Source organism: Polypterus senegalus, chromosome 3, assembly GCF_016835505.1.
Source record: "Polypterus senegalus isolate Bchr_013 chromosome 3, ASM1683550v1, whole genome shotgun sequence".
Lineage (NCBI taxonomy): Eukaryota > Metazoa > Chordata > Cladistia > Polypteriformes > Polypteridae > Polypterus > Polypterus senegalus.
The window spans coordinates 140,695,043-140,711,747 of record NC_053156.1 but is presented as its reverse complement, the minus strand read 5'-3'; the positions used below and the strand labels follow the sequence as shown (position 1 = coordinate 140,711,747).

The window sequence follows — 16,705 nt, the reverse complement described above, 5'->3', positions numbered from 1 at the left end:
CAGTAATATTCCAAAAAGAAATACATAATTAATTGATTATACTCTATATTGACCTCCACCTGCTTTGCTTAATGCCATGCTCGTGTGATTTTCCTGCAGATACCTCTAAAGCATTTAGATGCAGTAATTCTAGTAGAAGAATGGCCCCCAGTGGACTGGAGTGGGATTATTTTGACTATCAGCTAGATGAGGCCAGCTCTTTGGAGTATTTGGCCCCCTGGCCTACGCTGTCCATGGCACCTATGACTATAAATGCCAAACACTACTCTGATGCTATTTTCGATTGGTCAGTGAGTGTTCACACACCAAGTGCCAGTACCTCTGGAGTAGCCATGGGGAAAATAAAGAAGGAAGAGAGTGATAAGAAAAGGCAGTGGAGAAAAGCTAGAGAGGAACCAGTGAAGGAGGTTAGAAATCTACAGCTCACATGCAGTACTATGTACACTTCATTCTTTCTCCTTCTACTCCTCCTGCTGCTGCATGGCTTTTGGCTGCTTGCTTTTAGTCTTCCTTTTGCAACAGCTGAGCTCAATGAAATGAACATGCCGGGGTGCCGAGTCTGACTCTTCACCAAAGTGCTACAGGAATAAACATCAGCTTGCAGCCTGTTTTCCTTCTTGGCTCCATCTTGGCTGTTTGTTACACTATAAAACAACAATGTGCCTTACATTATCTCAGTCTGTACTTTTTAACAACAGATCAGATTATTATAGAATATCAAACTTAATTTAACTAACATTGTGAAAATAATAAACTATAAGTACATTTCAGTTTTTGAGTAATTAGACAGCAGCAAAGAATGGGAGATGGTTATTGGATGGTTGGTGTTCTTTTCTTCTTCTTTCCTTATAAAGCTTTGCCTGTGTGGTTATAAATGTCCCTTTGGATATCCATTAGTATCTATTGGTTATGGATGATATTAGGTCACAACACAAGTATTGCCTGCTCTGTTTGTTTTCCCTTTATGATTTTCGCAGAGCGATCAGACTGCCTTACATCGTGCTGCAGTTGTGGGGAACTGTGATGTCATCTCTGCTCTCATTCAAGATGGATGTGCTTTGGACAGGCAGGATAAGGTACGTTTTTATCAAAACACTGGTGACTGCTTTAGCATTTTAAGGATATGCACTTTGAATCAATGTTGATACAAAATGCATTGTTTGTAAAATCCCTTAAATAATATATCATTCTATTTTTTGAGAACAGTAATAGTCTGTGCATATTTTTTATTAATTTACATAAGAGTAGAAATGATAATTGCTAATATTAGCATTGCTGCAGAGATACTGATATAAAATGCTAGGTCTACATTTACGTCAGATGTTTGGGTGGAATTTGTTTTTCAAAATGTTACAGGGAATAAAGAGCTGCATATGACACATGCCATCTACATGCTTCCACACACTAAAATTAGAGCCATCACATCATGTTTGAACTTTGAGCATATTCAAATTCGTCTTACGTTTTGAATATTGAATAACATTATGTCCTGACATCATTTTCAGGAACAGATCATCTATATTTTTGGTTGATTACATTTTGCTTTTATCAATGAAGCTGACAGCCTTTTCTCCAGTGAGAAAGAGCAGCCTTTTTATTTTCAAATAAAAAATAAGCTTTATTATGGCAGAGCTCCATTCTCTTGTCTCTTCAAGACAAGTTTATATTTACAGAGGAAACTAACTGATAATCCTTTTGGCACAAGCTAATATATTTAAAGAGAAAAAAAGGAACAAACTTTACACTGTGGACCTCTTTTTGTTTGTTGCACACAGGATGGCTATGAGAATTGTGTGTAGACAACATACTCTACGACCTTTGTCTAAGAGCTGCAAATGAATTACCATTTCTCATCAGTCAAATACAGATTTGGATTGTGCCATAAAAAGGCTCCACTAGTAATAAACAAACCAACAAAAAATCGTCCTCCACAACAGGATACAGAGCATACATTGCAGGGTGTTTACTCCCCAACAGATAATTAAAGAGAACTTATATCAGTATTTAAGAACAGAACAGTGTTTTACTTGTTTTGCTTGTTTAACATCCATACCATGATCTGATGAATATAATGTATGAACAGATTACAATTTTATTGACAAAGAAAGGAAATTTACCTTCCTAACTGCAACACCAGAAGAAACCTGCAAGCCACTGTAATCCAAGTATATCTGGAAAATACACAGATTGCTATCAACATCATTAATCTTCACTCATAAGGTCTAAGCAAGAATCACCTATTAATTGTGAGTCATGCACGTTTTATTCATCAGTAGATTCACCGAAGGCCTTCTATTCATTGCTATCGATTGCATTGTTTTAAAAAAACTGTTCAAAAGACAATGAAACAGAAGATGTTTTAGTTTTAGCTTTGTTGACCACTAGTTCTGCTTGTAATATGTATGGTTGTATAGTAGTAAGAAAGATGAAGATACGTTTTTGAAAATCAATTACTGAAGCTTGTCTTCCAGGATGGTAACACTGCATTACACGAAGTGGCCTGGCATGGATTCAGCCAGTCTGTCAAACTATTGGTCAAAGCTGGGGCAAATGTTCATGCCAAGAATAAGGTAACAAAACATAATCACTTTTATTATCACGCTTTTAATATGAACATTTTCTATAAAGTACTGTATGTCATACAAGAAGAAGAGATTTTTGATTTCATTTCCCTCCAGTTGTAGGCTTTTTTATTACTTTTTTAACTTAACACCACTTTCTTTTTAAATGGAGGACAAGAATGGATAGATAGATAGAGAGAGAGAGAACATTTTGTCCCCAGGGGTATGTAATAATTCTTCTGTGTCAAATAACAAAGTTGAATTTCACTCTAAACATAAATCAAAATACTTTATAATCATTGGTGCTATTATGACATAATTCATTGATAAGTTAATTATAGGAGAAATAATAAAGTCTACACTTTCTCCTCATATTCACAAAGGTCCCTCTCCTTCACAATATCAAAAGACATACTGTCACATTAATTTGGGTTGGTAAATTGTCCCAATGCATTTATACTTAGAGTCGATGTAAATATATACACAGGCTTTGCTATCATTGTGGGGGACTTTTTCAAAATCTTAGATCCACAGGTCTGTTGTCCATTTATATCTATGCCTTACAGTGTTCCGGATATGTATTATATTGCTGGATATGTATATTGTACAAGGGGGAGTCAAGCTAAAGTTAGAAAATGGAACAAACCTTAACAAAACTGATAATGTCATTTCTGAATGTAGTCTCCACCCTTCTCAATGCACTTGTGCCACCTGGCAAGAATAAAGGGTTTTGTTTTGTCCTCGTAACCACTCGTGCACACGAGTTATTGTTCAGTACTACATGCTGAGGGGTACTGCAGTCACTAGTGTAAGTTACTGTGACTTGCTGGAGACCAATGCGAACCCTACTATGTGGCAGGGACTGCTGTCTCAAGGTGTCTTTTTGCTGCAAGACAATGCCGGCCCACACACTGCTAAGAACACCAAGGCTTGTCTGGAGAAATTAAAGTCTGAGGTATTGCCACATTCTCCTTATTCACCAGATTTGGCACCGTGTGTCTTCCACCTTTTTAGACCGCTAAAAAAACATCTGGGTGGTCACCGATTTAAGACAGATGACAAAGTGAAGAAAGTGGTGCACCGGTAGTTACGAGGACAAGACACAACCTTTTATTCTGCTGGAATCCAGGCACGTCCTGGCAAGTGGCACAAATGCATTGAGTTGGGTGGAGACTTCATTGAGAAATGACATGATCAATTTTGTTAAGGTTTGTTCCATTTTCTAACTTTAGCTTGACTCCCCCTCGTATTACAGGATGTGTATATGTATTGCATTGATATGTTTTGCAGGATCAAGTCATGCAGGAGACAACTGGCTACTCCAGGCACACATTCTAGTCATGAAAACATCAGGTGTCGTGGCAGACAGTAGTCCAGATTTCTGAATTTCACTCACAATTGTTCCAGTTAGTAAATAAAAATCAGCTTAGGTCTTCTGCATACTTATAGTGGGGCAGAATGACGGCTTTAACAAAAATGAGGTGTTTTTGCAATTTAGTTTGTTATATACTGTAGCAGTCTTTACAGAAAACAGGCTCAGAGTTCTTATTACAGATTTACAGATACAAAAACAGAAAAGTATACCCAGTAAATGTAGGACATATGACTACTAAAACTAAGTGCAGTAGAGAAACCACGCAGTTTTTTACAGAATTCATGCCAGCAGAATATCACATTTCAGAATTAAAAATAAACTTCACTTTGTCTCTTTATTCAAGGCAGGGAATACACCACTACATCTCGCTTGCCAAAATGCTCATTCCCAGAGTTGTCGGATTTTGCTCTTGGGTGGATCGAAGCCTGATAGCAAGAATAATGTAAGTGTTCACAATTTTTTTTGTATGTACAGTCAACACAGTAGTCTTTTTTGCTAAATGTTAGTTAAATTTTAATTTCAAAAGTGATAAATGAACCAGTCATTATCCTGTACATTTAAATATTTTTTTTAATTTAATCTCACATTGGCCTTGTAGTAAAGGTGGTTTCTAGATTATTACTCTAATAAATGCCACTGTATAAAATATTGAAAATGTTTAGACATAACCAATATTTAACACAGAGGTGACTGAAGGAGTAGTGATTACTCTTCTTATCTCACAGCTTTAGATTTATTGATTCCTGGCTCATTTCGCCCCATGTTAGTGTAGTTTCTTTAGTATCCAGCTTGTACTCCTACTTTTGAAAGATGTGTGTGTAAAGAGTGTTGGTGACCACCGCTGCCCCAAAGTGTGTGATTATAAGTGCAAGTGTGCCTTTAATGAGGTCTGATTTTTGCATTCACGGCTGGTGCTTGCCTTGTATCCTTTATAACTGCTAGAATTATTGACCTATTTACTCTTTGACAGCAGAAAACATAACAGAATAAAATTATAAGCTTGCAAACATGTATGACAGTCATTGTAGTGTGAAATAAAATTATACAGCGAAACCCCGAGTTAATTTCATTAAGTTTTCATTAGATGGTGGCTTAGTAACCCACAGTGAGCTCTGGATATTTTTATTTTATTTAGCTCTGCACAACATTAGGAGGATAATTCACATGTAAATATAGTACATTGTGAAACAGGGTGATTTGCAGATTCTCAAAAAAGTTGGGGTGCCAGCCAGGTTACACTGTTTAATTGTATGTAAACACAAATATGTTAAAAGACATAAACAGGCGCACAAGGGGGATTGAACACAAAACAGGAACTTAAGCAGTGTTTCCGTCTAATTAGGTAATTCCTTCTAACAGGTAGCTCCATCCTGTAGAGAGCTAGGGTTGCAAAAGAGATGCCTCCTTCCTGGGATGCTTCAGAAAGGAAGGGGGCAGAACTTTTGGCAGTGGTGGGGCTGGGGGCAATGGTCAGTCAGTCTCCTGGGACAACTTCTCTGAGCTGCAGAGGGCAGAGACAAGACAGTTAGCGACAGCGCTCACTTTGGGATGGTACTGAATATCTGATCAGAGCCTGTAAGGTCATTCAATACCTGATAAATTACACGGAAACAAACTTCAAAGAGCCAGCATAAGTAAATCTGAACTGATAGTACATGGGAGGAGATGGAAAAAGAGATGAGATGACAACACAGGGAGAATCAAATTAGTGGATATACTTTAGTGCAGAGGTAGTGAGTTTTTAAAGAATGATTTAAATGCCACCTCTGCTTGAGATTCACAAACAGATATGATACATTTAAGTAAAAATAATTAAGTCAAAGATTTTGCACATTGTCAAAAACACCCATTATTAGAAATGCACAAAATATGTGAAGTTTGTCCTTGTTTCATAGTGTTATGGGAATCTTGTTGACACCAATTAACCTCACTCTTGTGTGTAGAAGACTGGGTATGGCTGCATAAAGGTGGAACTGGGGAGTTGCTCTTATTTCTCAAACTTCTTTTTCTGTACTAGTCATTATTTGTTGCACCGTTTTACAAATAGAATGATTTGGTGGAGAAGGAATACTCTAGACATGGCCTTTCTTAACTTGTCTCACTCTCTTTTCCAGGTGGGTGATACGTGTTTGCATGTTGCAGCCCGGTACAACCATGTGGGCATAATCAGAATCCTGCTTGGGACATTTTGCTCTGTTGTTGTAAAGAATCAGGCAAGTACAAAGTACATCAAGGCTCATAATAGCTGGCACCACATTTGTTATCTTGTCCATGTTGCCAGTGGGCTGCCCTATTTATGCAGTGCAGAAGTGCCCAGCTAAACATTTCACACACACATATATTTTTTATACATATAAGAGGGGGGACCCCTTTTTTTTAATCTTATATTTCTTACAACATTTCCAAAATTTAATCTCCCTCATAATACCCTCCCTGAGACACAATACACTTATTCCACTGCTTTTTCCATAGTTCAAAACTGTTCTGAAACTCTTGCAAAGTGATAGCCTTCAGTGCCTCTGTCATTTGTTTTTTGACCTCCTCTACATCCTGTAAACACTTTCCTTTAAGGTCCCTCTTCATTTTTGGAAATAAGAAAAAATCGCAAGGTACAAGGTCCAGGGACTTAGGATTGGGAAGCCGTTATCATCCCGTTTTTCATGAAAAAACTGTCACACACTCAATGCTGTGTGGGCGGGAGCGTTGTCGTGATGCAGCAGTCACTTGCCTGATCCGCACTGCATCGTGCAGTTGCTTGAGCACTACAAGGACACCGCTTGGTCAAATGATGCAGAGGGCACTCTAGTACACGCATTTAGCAGCAAATGTAGGAACTAATGCCCCTCCAGTCTCCAGAAAAAAATGTTATTATTTTTGGGTCCCCCTCATATATATATATTTACTAGCAAAATACCCGCGCTTCGCAGCGGAGAAGTAGTGTGTTAAAGAAGTTATGAAAAAGAAAAAGAAACATTTTAAAAATAACGTAACATGATTGTCAATGTAATTGTTTCGTCACTGTTATGAGTGCTACTGTCATCAAGGTTTTGATTATCATTATTTGTTTCAATCAGGTTCGTATTTGGAGGATGTGTTGTGTCCAAGTTACATTCCGTGTTTGTCTAGTCTATCCCTGACCATCTCATCTTTGTTGTCAACCGTTGTAAAGATAACAGGTTTCATTCATCGAAGTGTTCACTACCCAAATCAGTACTCGTGAATCTAAGATGTTTAACAGGCATTCTCGGTATTAAGTTGTGGATTTGCCTGCGAATATTTAGCATCAGTGTGTCTATGAACGTAATTTAAACTTAAGCTTTACACCTTGCTTTCCTATTGATATGTCTACAAAGGCTTGTTCAGCTTCAGAGGGTTGTTCCTTTCTTACTGCATCAATAAACAGCTCGTCTTCTTTATCTGAGGCATCACACACTGCATGGGTTTACCTTTCCCAGTCCTGCAAACTTTAGAGAAGTGGTGCAATTTACCACATTTTTTACACTGTCTTCCTTTAGCTGGACATTGATTTTTTCCACAGTGTAGATTGTTTCCGCAGTAGGTGAACTAATGAATATGCGTGTATGCATCAGTCCCTTCATATTCTATTGCTGCCGTCTCAATTGTGTAATGCGTTTTTTGTTCAGCGCTCTTTGGAGCTCTTTGTTGTTGTCTGCGTACTGCGTTCACAGTCAGTTCACGTGAGCCGCTCGGAGTACATGCATCGAAGGTTCTCAGCTTTGCTTGTGCTATCTCATGCAATCTTGCGATGTCCACGGCTTCATTTAATGTTAGCTCAGACCTGGCACTTAAAAGTTTCTCTCGCACTTTTGCTGAGTTTGTGCCAAACACTTTTCTATCCCTGACCATCTCATCTTCGTTTGCATAAGCACAGTTCTTCACCAGCAATTTTAACTCCGTTACAAAGTGATCGAAAGTCTAGTTTGTGCCATGCGTCCTCTCATTAAACTTGTATCTCGCGAATATCGTATTCATCTTAGGCATGACAAACGGCAGCAGCAGCATGTCTATGAACTTAATTTAAACTTAAGCTTTACACCTTGATTTCCTATTCGTTTGCATAAGCACAGTCCTTCACCAGCAATTTTAACTCTGTTACAAAGTGATCAAAAGTCTTGTTTATACCCTGCATCTTCTCATTAAACTTGTATCTCGCGAATATCGTATTTGTCGTAGGCCTGACAAACGCCAGCGGCAGCGTGTCTATGAACTTAATTTAAACTTAAGCTTTACACCATGCTTTCCTATTGATATGTCCTCAAAGGTTTGTTCAGCTACAGAGGGTTATTCCTCTCTTACTGCATCAATAAACAGCTCGTCTTCCTCTTTATCTGAGACATCACACACTGCATGCACGGGTTTACCTTTCCCAGCTTGCAAACTATAGCGAATTAGTTCAATTTACCACATTTTTTACACTGTCTTCCTTTACCTGGACATTGACTTTTTCCACCGTGTGCTTTGTTTCCGCAGTAGCTGCACTTATGAATATGCTTGTATGCGTCACTTGCTTCATATTCTTTTGCTGCCTTCTCAATTGTGTAATGCGTTTTTGTTCAGCTCTTTGGAGCTCTTGCTTGTTCTCTGCGTATTGCGTTCACAGTCAGTTCACGTGAGCTGCTCGGAGTACATGCATTGAAGGTTCTCAGCTGTGCTTGTGCTATCTCATACGATCTTGCGATATCCATGGCTTTATTTAATGCTAGCTCAGACCCGGCACTTAAAAGTTTCTCTCGCACTTTCGCTGAGTTTGTGCCAAACACTAGTCTATCCCTGACCATCTCATCTTCGTTTGCATAAGCACAGTCCTTCACCCGCGAATATTTAGTGGCAGTGGATAGTGGTAGTGGATTACTGCTGACGGACGTACTTATATGAGCAGGCACTCAATTACGTGGGAGGCGTGATGATGGGGGACGCAACTCCGCCTCACACGGCGACCGAGCTACAGGCTATGGCCGTATATATGTGTGTAAGTAGGTTCCAGTTATGACCATTACTCGTAGAATTTCAAAATGAAACCTGCTTAACTTTTGTAAGTAAGCTGTAAGGAATGAGCCTGCCAAATTTCAGCCTTCTACCTACACGGGAAGTTGGAGAATTAGTGATGAGTGAGTGAGTGAGTGAGTGAGTGAGTGAGTGAGTGAGTCAGTCAGTCAGTCAGTCAGTCAGTCAGTGATATGATTAGTATAGATATACAGTGATACCTCGGTATACATCCTTAATCCGTTCCAGATCTTTTGACTTATACCAAACAAATTTTTCCCATAAGAAATAAAGGGAAAATGATTAATCCGTTTCCATGAAAAAAAATCCTATTGTTATTAGCATATCATATACTAGCAAAATACCTGCGCTTCGCAGCGGTGAAGTACTGCCTTAAAATTTTTATTAAGAAGAAAATTAAACGTTTTTAAACTGAGGGAAAATATACCAATAATTATTTGTTAAGGATCTCTTTGTATACGACATTGTTAGTTCGGACCTCCGGTTGTAATATGACCAAGCTGTGCGCTGAGCTTACTATTGAGCATGCAACGTACAGTTGGCCATATGAAAAGTAATCTTGTCTGAGATCTCACATCTTGGACTGTAGCTGTCATAATCGGTTTGAGTTTCATGGTTTGTTTCAATTACAAGAGTATTTGCAGGACTTGTGTTGAAGTGACATTCGGCATCTGTCAAAAGTTGTAAGCATACAACCGGTTTCATCGATAAAATCACATCCAGCTTTTGAGAGTTTAAACATTCATAAACATCAAAGTGTCCACTACTGAAATCGTCACCTGTGAATCTAAGATGTTTAAGAGGCATTGGCGGTTGTCCAAAGGTGTAAAATATTTGGCCATTTCAGTACACTTGAAAGCGACAACTGAACAATTCACCGGCAGCCATCAACTCACATGCAGAGCCATAGGTGAAGGGCTTAAGCATTTTACTCTTATAGTGCTCCTGTGTAGAATAATTATCTCCTGTACCGTCATCAGTCCACACCTTGAACCTGTCCCAGTCATTCAATACATAAGACACAATGTTCCTCTGGATATCAAGAGTGAGCCTGCAATATGTAACAAAGAGAATGGAAAAGGCAGATGCCATCTCCGGGCATGGAAACCACTCAGTAAGTGACAGTTCTTTGATCAATGGTGATCACATCGATAGACATGTTAATGGGGGTACGGTTGGAATGATAAAGGAAATTGGTACCTGAACAATGTAAAGTAAGTCTAAAATACCTACACAATAACTATAATCGTAATAAACGAACAATAAAACAGCGGGGAAGCCATGAATTAAATAAAAAGGCTGTAGTTATCAGCAGGGAGATGTAAATCCCGTGGTGAAGCAAGGAAGGGAATGTAGAGACCGGAGCGGCGGATGGCCTTATATAGACAGACAGCCAACAACGTGGGAGGCGTTGGGATGGGGGACCCAATGCCGCCTAACACGGTGACCGAGCTGCAGGAGGCTATGGACGTATATATGTACGTAAGTAGGATTCAGTTAGCGTTGGGAACCCAAATATCAATTTCTTGATGTATATATATATATATATATATATCTATACTAATAAAAGGCAAAGCCCTCACTGACTCACTGACTGACTCACTCACTCACTCACTGACTCACTTATCACTAATTCTCCAACTTCCCGTGTAGGTAGAAGGCTGAAATTTGGCAGGCTCAATCCTTACAGCTTACTTACAAAAGTTGGGCAGATTTAATTTTTTTTTTTATTTTTCTGCATACGCTGTAATGGAGTTCAGCTGGAAAGCCGTGGGGGGCGGAGTTTCTTCTGACATCATCACGCCTCCCACGTAATCACGTGAACTGACTGTCAACGCGCACTACGTAGAAACCCAGGAAGAGCTCCAAAACGCGCTGAAGAAAACATGCAGTATATAATTGAGAAGGCAGCGAAACAATAAGCGAGCGAGTGACATATACACTGAATCCTCCAGGCACTACTTACAAAAGGTTACATTGACAATCGCACAGATTAGAAGCTTCGATGCATGTGCTCCATAACGCATTAAAAAAAGGTTACATTGGGGAACTTGTGTCAATGCATGATTTCCTGGTACACCGATTACATTGATCAGCGCTTCCCAAAACCTGACGGTCATAACTAGAACCTTCTTTCCTATACAGTACTGTATACGGCCATAGCGGCAGCTCGCTCGCCATGGGAGGCGTGGCGGCTGAAGGAATGTGCTTAGCATATTCATAAGTAAGGCTGCTGCGCAACTCAGCACGCCTCGACAATCGCACAGATGAGAAGCTTCGATGCATGTGCTCCATAACGCATTAAAAAAAATAATGTATTTAATCACAGTTTCAATTCCAAGCAAAGGGGAACTTGTGTCAATGCATGATTTCCTGGTACACCGATTACATTGATCAGCGCTTCCCAAAACCTGAGTATATAAAGACGGTATTGGAATATTTCGGAATATATAATATAAGTGCTGGATAGTCAAAACTTAAATATATAAAGTCAGCATCGGAATATATAAAGTCAGCGCTGGAATATGTAAAGTCAAATCTTGAATATATAAAGTCAGCGTCGGAATATATTGTCACGCTTGGGTCACAGATTTGCACAGAGACACAGGAGATTGTAGAAACAAGAAGGATTTTTATTCACAGACTGCAAACACATCAGCTTAAACGTGCTCCATGACAAGTCAGAGATGACAGTTCCGCTAGGAGCAGAGAGAGACAGATAAAAGCAAGCAAACCATCAATTTTCAAATGACAGGGGCTGCACAAGGCTTTTAAGTTAGCGGAGTATCGCGCAAGGTTTGCATTACGCGTTATAGCGCAAGTGAGAAAGTAAGGAGCAAGCGCTGGAATAAAATCCACAAGTTAATACACAAGCTGTCTCTACAGTTTCTCCACACTGAATCCTCCAGGCACTACTTACAAACGGTTACATTGACAATTGCACAGATGAGAAGCTTCGATGCATGTGCTCCATAACGCATTAAAAAAAATTATGCATTTAATCACAGTTTCAATTCCAAGCAAAGGGGAACTTGTGTCAATGCATGATTTCCTGGTACACCGATTACATTGATTAGCGCTTCCCAAAACCTGAGTACTGTATATACAGTGGTGTGAAAAACTATTTGCCCCCTTCCTGATTTCTTATTCTTTTGCATGTTTGTCACACAAAATGTTTCTGATCATCAAACACATTTAACCATTAGTCAAATATAACACAAGTAAACACAAAATGCAGTTTTTAAATGATGGTTTTTATTATTTAGGGAGAAAAAATTCCAAACCTACATGGCCCTGTGTGAAAAAGTAATTGCCCCCTTGTTAAAAAATAACCTAACTGTGGTGTATCACACCTGAGTTCAATTTCCGTAGCCACCCCCAGGCCTGATTACTGCCACACCTGTTTCAATCAAGAAATCACTTAAATAGGAGCTGCCTGACACAGAGAAGTAGACCAAAAGCACCTCAAAAGCTAGACATCATGCCAAGATCCAAAGAAATTCAGGAACAAATGAGAACAGAAGTAATTGAGATCTATCAGTCTGGTAAAGGTTATAAAGCCATTTCTAAAGCTTTGGGACTCCAGCGAACCACAGTGAGAGCCATTATCCACAAATGGCAAAAACATGGAACAGTGGTGAACCTTCCCAGGAGTGGCCGGCCGACCAAAATTACCCCAAGAGCGCAGAGATGACTAATCCGAGAGGTCACAAAAGACCCCAGGACAACGTCTAAAGAACTGCAGGCCACACTTGCCTCAATTAAGGTCAGTGTTCACGACTCCACCATAAGAATGAGACTGGGCAAAAACGGCCTGCATGGCAGATTTCCAAGACGCAAACCACTGTTAAGCAAAAAGAACATTAGGGCTCGTCTCAATTTTGCTAAGAAACATCTCAATGATTGCCAAGACTTTTGGGAAAATACCTTGTGGACTGATGAGACAAAATTTGAACTTTTTGGAAGGCAAATGTCCCGTTACATCTGGCGTAAAAGGAACACAGCATTTCAGAAAAGAACATCATACCAACAGTAAAATATGGTGGTGGTAGTGTGATGGTCTGGGGTTGTTTTGCTGCTTCAGGACCTGGAAGGCTTGCTGTGATAGATGGAACCATGAATTCTACTGTCTACCAAAAATTCCTGAAGGAGAATGTCCGGCCATCTGTTCGTCAACTCAAGCTGAAGCGATCTTGGGTGCTACAACAGGACAATGACCCAAAACACACCAGAAAATCCACCTCTGAATGGCTGAAGAAAAACAAAATGAAGACTTTGGAGTGGCCTAGTCAAAGTCCTGACCTGAATCCAATTGAGATGCTATGGCATGACCTTAAAAAGGCGGTTCATGCTAGAAAACCCTCAAATAAAGCTGAATTACAACAATTCTGCAAAGATGAGTGGGCCAAAATTCCTCCAGAGTGCTGTAAAAGACTCATTGCAAGTTATTGCAAACGCTTGATTGCAGTTATTGCAACAAAGGGTGGCCCAACCAGTTATTAGGTTCAGGGGGCAATTACTTTTTCACATAGGGCCATGTAGGTTTGGATTTTTTTTTCTCCCTAAATAATAAAAACCATCATTTAAAAAATGCATTTTGTGTTTACTTGTTTTATATTTGACTAATGGTTAAATGTGTTTGATGATCAGAAACATTTTGTGTGACAAACATGCAAAAGAATAAGAAATCAGGAAGGGGGCAAATAGTTTTTCACACCACTGTAAAGACGGTCTTGGAATATTTTGGAATATATAATGTAAGCGCTGGATAGCCAAAACTTTATGCAAAGATGCCTACATTTAACTTACATTCCTACCAAAGACATTTCTATCGACTAAATAAAAATTCCTTCTATTTAAAATTTAAATAGAACTTGGAACAAATGTTCATAATATCCACGCAGACTTGCACGTGAGAGTGGGAGTCATCCGTTTTAAATAAATTAAGATTTTGTACAAATAATATTTTTCATTTTTCTTCCTTGTTGGATTCTGGCACCCCCAGCAACAGTTGCTCATATAGCAAAGTGTAAAATGTTATCTATAATTTTATTTTTTTTTTGTTATGGACTTCCCCAAAACTGTTGATCCCTGTAAATAGTTTATAGTATAACAACACTATAATCTGTTGTAGCACGAGCGTTAATTAGCGTCACACCTCACAACCTGCGTGTACCACGTTTTTGGCTCTAACGCTAGAAGCGCGGTGGATGCTGTGGGGGTAAGTTCTGGTTTCTGTTTCTTTCCCAATATTTTTTTTTTCATTTACTTTGTGTTAATAATTTATAATCGATTTAATTTATTACTTAATAGGCAGAGGAAAGAAGACGTGTATGTGACGCTCTATTTCTTTCTTTTTGTTTTGCAAAGATATGCTATATAAATATATATATATTTTCTTTTCATTTGTTAAGAATAGATATGACAACAACACTCATATCAATGACAAAACAATTACATTAACAATCATGTTGTTTTTTTTTTAAATTTTTCCTTTTCTTTTTCATAACTTCTTTTACATACTACTTCTCCGCTGCGAAGCGCGGGTATTCTGCTAGTATATATATATATATATGCCTATAAGTAACAAAGACCGTTGAAAAGTTCAATATGGCGGCCGACAGTGGCATCTTACCACCGAAATAAGTACGTACATCGGTTTCGGTTAGCGCAGGGAAGCCGCCTACCAAATTTCGTGAAGATGGGGCCATAAATAAGAAAGTACAACATGGCGGACGTTGTCGACCGTTATGACCGTTACGCGTAGAATTTTGAAATGAAACCAGCTTAACTGTTGTAAGTAAGCTGTAAGGAATGGGCCTGCCAAATTTCGGACTTCTACCTACACAGGAAGTTGCAGAATTAGTGACGTTGGAAAGTTCAATATGGTGGTCGACAGTGGCGTCATACCACCGAAATAAGTACGTACATCGGTTTTGGTTAGCGCAGGGAAGCCGCCTACCAAATTTCATGAAGATGGGGTCAGCCTTCTACCCAAACGGGAAGCTGGAGAATTAGTGACGTTGGAAAGTTCAATATGGCAGCCGACAGTGGCGTCATACTGTACCACCGAAATAAGTACGTACATCGGTTTCGGTTTGCGCAGGGAAGTCGCCTACCAAATTTCGTGAAGATGGGGCCATAAATAAAAAAGTTCAACATGGCGGACGTTGTCGACCGTTATGACCGTTATGTGTAGAATTTCTAAATGAAACCTGCTTAACTTCTGTAAGTAAGCTGTAAGGAATAAGCCAGCCAAATTTCAGCTTTCTACCTACATGGGAAGTTGGAGAATTAGTGATGAGTGAGTGAGTGAGTGAGTGAGTCAGTGAGTGAGGGTTTTGCCTTTTATTAGTATAGATTGATGGGGTTGTATAAAATAATTTAAACACTGTTTAATACTAAAATATATAAATACAAAAGAAATTAGATGAAATTAATGAAAATTTAACCTCACTTTACTTTTTAATAATGTCTTTGTTTTTCAGAATCTTAAATACCATCGTTCTCAGCATACGGTATGCAGCAGCCAAGTCCCGAATATGCATGCCACCTTCATACTTTCCAACAATCAATTAAAATTTACACGAAAAAACACAAAATCACGTGAAAATTCACAGAGAGTTATAGCGCATACTGATGCTTGTGGGCAGTCGTGGCTTTGTATTGAGAGAGGTAAACAAGGATAGCGCGCAGGTTGTTCACTGAATGCTAGCAACTGGCGTACTGACGCTCATGGGCAGTTGTGGCTTTGTCTCGAGAGAGGCAAACAAGGGTAGCACACGAGTCGTATTCCAAACAAAGGTCGTATACCAAGCAAAATTTTTCACATCCAAACAGGGCGTATACCAAGTTAGACTTATTCCAAAGCGGACGTATACAAAGGTACCACTGTATATAAATATATATATATATATATATATATATATATATATATATATATATATATATATATATAGGAGAGAATGATGACTATAGGAAACATGAGGGGTGTCATCCAATTCAGGTCAATTTAGTGTTTTCCAGTGTACACTCTCTGTTCACTAACAACCAATTCAGACTACTTACCAAGAGTTACAAATGCAAAAGAGACCTGAGCTTGGTGTTTGCTTAGTCATGTACAGTGTTGGCTGCTTTCTTTTGTAAATTTAACTGTCCATATTACCATTTTTTCTAAAGAAGCAGTCGATGTGTATTATTTTCAGTTGGACTTATAAACTAAACAGTTTTAGAAAGTCTTGCTAAAAAATGTGCCTGTGTGATCATTCAGTGTAATGAACAATAATTAGGGCAGTACTGGTATATTGCATAACAAACAATGTTATACTGTATGTAATCATAATTTATAACAGGTGTACAAATGTATAGAATTTATATGTATTAAGTGATTCATGATTCAGTAAATGAGAACATATCAATGAAAAATATCTAAAAAGTAAAAAGAACAAGTCAAAGAAATGTATCGATATATTACTGTATAATATTTGTTTCCTCCTTCATTTTCAAATTTACTTACCTTCTCTGCTTTATAACATATTGTAGCTTTTGAATTTTATTAATTTATTGATATAAATATTTGCATGCTGATTTCTCCTCTGTTAGGCAGGGGATACCCCTTTGCATATGGCCGCATCCTTAAATCACAAGAAAACTGTGCGTCTTCTGTTGGAAGCAGGGGCAGATACAGAAATAAGAAACAATGTAAGTATGTGTAGCACAGTAGACATACTCTGTAGGCCATTCA

The 16,705-nt window shown here is 38.7% G+C and overlaps 1 protein-coding gene across 3 annotated transcripts in view; it reads left to right on the top strand.

Annotated features, from left to right (window-relative positions):
• Nucleotides 1-16,705, top strand: part of ankrd6b (ankyrin repeat domain 6b) — a 183,021-nt gene that overhangs the window by 128,407 nt on the left and 37,909 nt on the right. For 2 of the 3 annotated variants that reach the window (XM_039747987.1, XM_039747988.1), the window contains exons 4-8: nucleotides 978-1,076; nucleotides 2,472-2,570; nucleotides 4,280-4,378; nucleotides 6,051-6,149; nucleotides 16,564-16,662. In XM_039747987.1, coding sequence (XP_039603921.1) covers nucleotides 978-1,076; nucleotides 2,472-2,570; nucleotides 4,280-4,378; nucleotides 6,051-6,149; nucleotides 16,564-16,662 — 495 coding nt within the window. Of the gene's footprint in view, nucleotides 1-99; nucleotides 408-977; nucleotides 1,077-2,471; nucleotides 2,571-4,279; nucleotides 4,379-6,050; nucleotides 6,150-16,563; nucleotides 16,663-16,705 lie in introns of all 3 variants that reach the window. The other variant, XM_039747986.1, reaches the window with a different exon arrangement.